General features: G+C 45.3%; 1 protein-coding gene across 1 annotated transcript; it reads left to right on the top strand.

Annotated features, from left to right (window-relative positions):
- Positions 1-1,456: 1,456 nt before the first annotated feature.
- LOC146210253 (52 kDa repressor of the inhibitor of the protein kinase-like) lies at positions 1,457-2,986 on the top strand. The gene is made up of 2 exons (XM_084587489.1): positions 1,457-1,760; positions 2,527-2,986. The coding sequence occupies exons 1-2, from the start codon at positions 1,657-1,659 to the stop codon at positions 2,702-2,704; spliced, it is 282 nt and encodes a 93-aa protein (XP_084443615.1). The 5' UTR covers positions 1,457-1,656; the 3' UTR covers positions 2,705-2,986.
- The last annotated feature ends 297 nt before the right edge of the window (positions 2,987-3,283 follow it).

Here is a 3,283-nt window from a genome sequence, read left to right as displayed (position 1 = left end):
GTTATCGCGGTGAACCACTATGAGTCCCTAACCGTTTTTTGAATTCTTCGGTATTGTTAATAACAAGCAAAGTGGCTGGCAAGTGGTTCCACTGCGATGACGCCCTGGCAATAAAAGGTGCCAAGCAAGCTGTATTGCGGCAATGTGGGATGCCGACTTTGTGCGGATATTCAATGCGGGATGAGATGTAGGTGGATGGAATGAATAGAGCTTTTTTTTTTCAGTTAATCGTCCGTATGATAAATATTAAAGAAAAGGCTCAGTCGCGACAATTTTTCGTGCACGTAAAAGGTGTTGGTGATAATGCATTCTTCATGAGCGTTAGTTACACTTTCTTCCGAATATAATTGCAGCAACTAATGGGCTGCGAGATTTTTTACCGCTTTAAAAGCATCTATTAGTAATTTAGTTTCATTGAATTGGCACTAAAAAGCAAGTATAATTCACAAATAGATGATTTATTCATTGTTTGAAACCATTTCGTATATTATACATATATGACCACCCATTTTGTAAAACCCATCTTAGCGAAAATGAAGGGAGTGAGGGTATCAGGAAAGGGGTCAGATTAGTTGTGTCAGGTTCCTCTCCTGTTGAGCTTAGAATCACTCCGATAGCTGTTTCACAGCTTTCCGGCTATCGGCCGTGAGGGTTTTTACACTTTGGCATATGATATAGCTTCCAGATTTGATATTCTGCGCATGTACGCGGAAGCTATGTGTCATGTAAACCGCTATAAATGTGTTTCCATTTTCGAAATAAATAAAAGTGGTGAGTCAGCGCTTGTCTGTTTGCAGATTGGTCATCTTTCCCTAGTACTTTTGCCTTGTATTCGACCAAATATGAATCACTACCAGATGGCTTCACAAAAGGCTATCCTACTACCGTTCTGCTGTATCTGTAATGGACTAGAACATATGTCCCAAAGCACCGCGGCTTGCAAGACGTCCCGATGACAAATGGCATCCACCTATCACTACCATGCATGTTGAACAGGACAGTAACTTGAAACTTACTGTCCTATGTGCTGTTATCATCTGTTTTGGTTTGGCTTGGCTTGGCTGGCAGCTGCGACTGCGATAGTGGCGCTAGTGTATCTGTGGCAAGGTATATATAGAATGGTAGCGAAGGCTGGGCCCAGAAACGGTCTAGCGCGACAGCAGCACAGCCACTTTGGGGGGGCCGAACCACTTAGATAATGAAATTCAAAAGCACAAATAAAAACGCTATAAAACAACATAAAGAAATAAATATTTTAATGCCACGTTTTATAAAATAGGTAAACTATTTTAGCAAAACATTACTCCGAATTTTTAATTTTTTGCAACGTTCTTGTTACGCCCCCTGTTGATGAGTGTGCGGTGCATTTGCAGCTTGACTTTGCAGGCCTTGTTTCGGCACCCAGCCACAGTGGCCGCGGGAGCTCACGAAGCGGTTTCAAAATCGCCAGTCTCAAAATGCCCCTTTTGCGAAGTTTTCGTCGTCCTTGCGCGTCGCGTCTCTGTCACCGTTTTGTAAAATTTGCACCCCGCCGCACCGCTGCGGCAATTTTCTCGGCTTTTGTCATTTCCTTCGACGTGCGGCCAGTGCGAAGTCTTCTTCCGTCTTTGCACGCTTCGCGCTGTTCTTTTGAAGCGCTTAGCGCTTTATTTCAAGATGAGCTTGCGGCGTGTGAAGAAACGATGCGCCGTGGCACATTGCGACAGCATGGACAGTGCCGTCGGTGTCAAGCTACACCGCTTCCCGCTGGACTTTCACAGGTGAGCTCCTGTCAGTGTCGTCTGCTACAAGGCGTCTGCTCTAGGTATGCTCCGAATGCTTTCGTTTGGCTGCTCACTTCTGTTTCTGTAACCAGTTCGTGCGCACGTGGCCTCATTTTTGCGGGGATATTTATGGACTACACTACAGGGCACACACTTTAAGTGCTGAGCTGTGCGAAAGAGGCCCACCATTTGTCTGATTTATGATGAGTTTCATGCAGCCGGCTATCACCAGCGTTAACTTGATACCGGGCTCTCAGGGAGCAACCACGCGCATGCCACTGACCGGAAAGCCAATTTAAAACCAATTGTGCTGCCTGACAAGTCTGAGCACAACACTGTTATAGTTTTCCAACACCGCGAAGCCAATTTGACCGTCGCAACTGGTAGTATCAAAATTCAGCCACGTGTATATGCGCGGCCTTGAGGGTGCTTTAACTGAATTCACCCAGCAGGAGTTACTGCCTGTCTTCTTATTGCTATTCTGCATATGCATGACCGTTAGGGTAACTTTAAACGCACTTCATTCTCGTCAATCTTAACCATAGAAAAGTATAGCTACCCGCATGCCATGAGGACGAGCGTACATAACCGCACTCTTAGGCGCTGAGAGCTTGGGGCGAGCATTTACTACCGTAGTTCAGATATAATGGAAATATAATTACTGCAGTTAACATTGACAGGAATAATGACGCATTGGCGTTTGGAGTATGCAGTATTCCTTACGGCGCAATTGTGAATAACGTGCACGTTGCATCACGTCCAGGTGCCGAGCGTGGGTGCAGTTCTACCACGACGTCAGCCTGGAGAAGAAGACACCATGGCAGCTGCGAGACTTGCGGGTTTGTTCCAAGCACTTCGAACCGTCTGCGTATCTGTCGTCAAAAAGGCTGCGACCCGTGTTGATGCGCCTACTTATGTCATGTCATGTTTGCCTCAATTGAAGCTGTCTTAGCACTGTCTTCTATGCTTTTCAATTTCCTACCTGGCAACGTTCGTGGAACTGCAGGGCTTTTTTCTATCCGCACTGTGACCATTAAGATGAATAGCCAGCTTAAAGATACTACTGCTTGAGCTGCCTGTGACGTGTATTTTTTGTTGGTGTGCTTTATCACTGTATTTGTTTGGTTGCTGTAATAAACCATGAATATGAAAACCATACTTGCCGTACACTGTATTGCAAACTGTGCACTTGAGCCTGTGCTTTGTGCATCATACCTTGTACTCAAAAGTACTAGTACCAGTATTTCCACCAAGATTTTCACTACGAATCGTGCATGATTGTATTCTTAGCCAGCCAAGGTAAGCCAGCGTCTGAAAGTGTTGCTGCCTTTCTATGCTGCCTTCTTTGCCAGTAACTTTCATTGGGTTCCGAATTGCACATTAGCAAGGCCATAACTAGCAGGAACTCGATCACATTTGACTGGCAAAGGTTGGTGCGCACTGAAAGGCAACCTTCATGAGATACCGGCATGAAAAGGCGGGTTCTATAAAAAGACCACTTTAAAGTTCGCGCTAAAAAC

The sequence above is a fragment of the Amblyomma maculatum genome, chromosome 1, assembly GCF_055883805.1.
Source record: "Amblyomma maculatum isolate TAMU_Amacu chromosome 1, ASM5588380v1, whole genome shotgun sequence".
NCBI lineage: Eukaryota > Metazoa > Arthropoda > Arachnida > Ixodida > Ixodidae > Amblyomma > Amblyomma maculatum.
The sequence above is the reverse complement of the archived record's forward strand: the minus strand, read 5'-3'. Positions and strand labels throughout refer to the sequence as shown.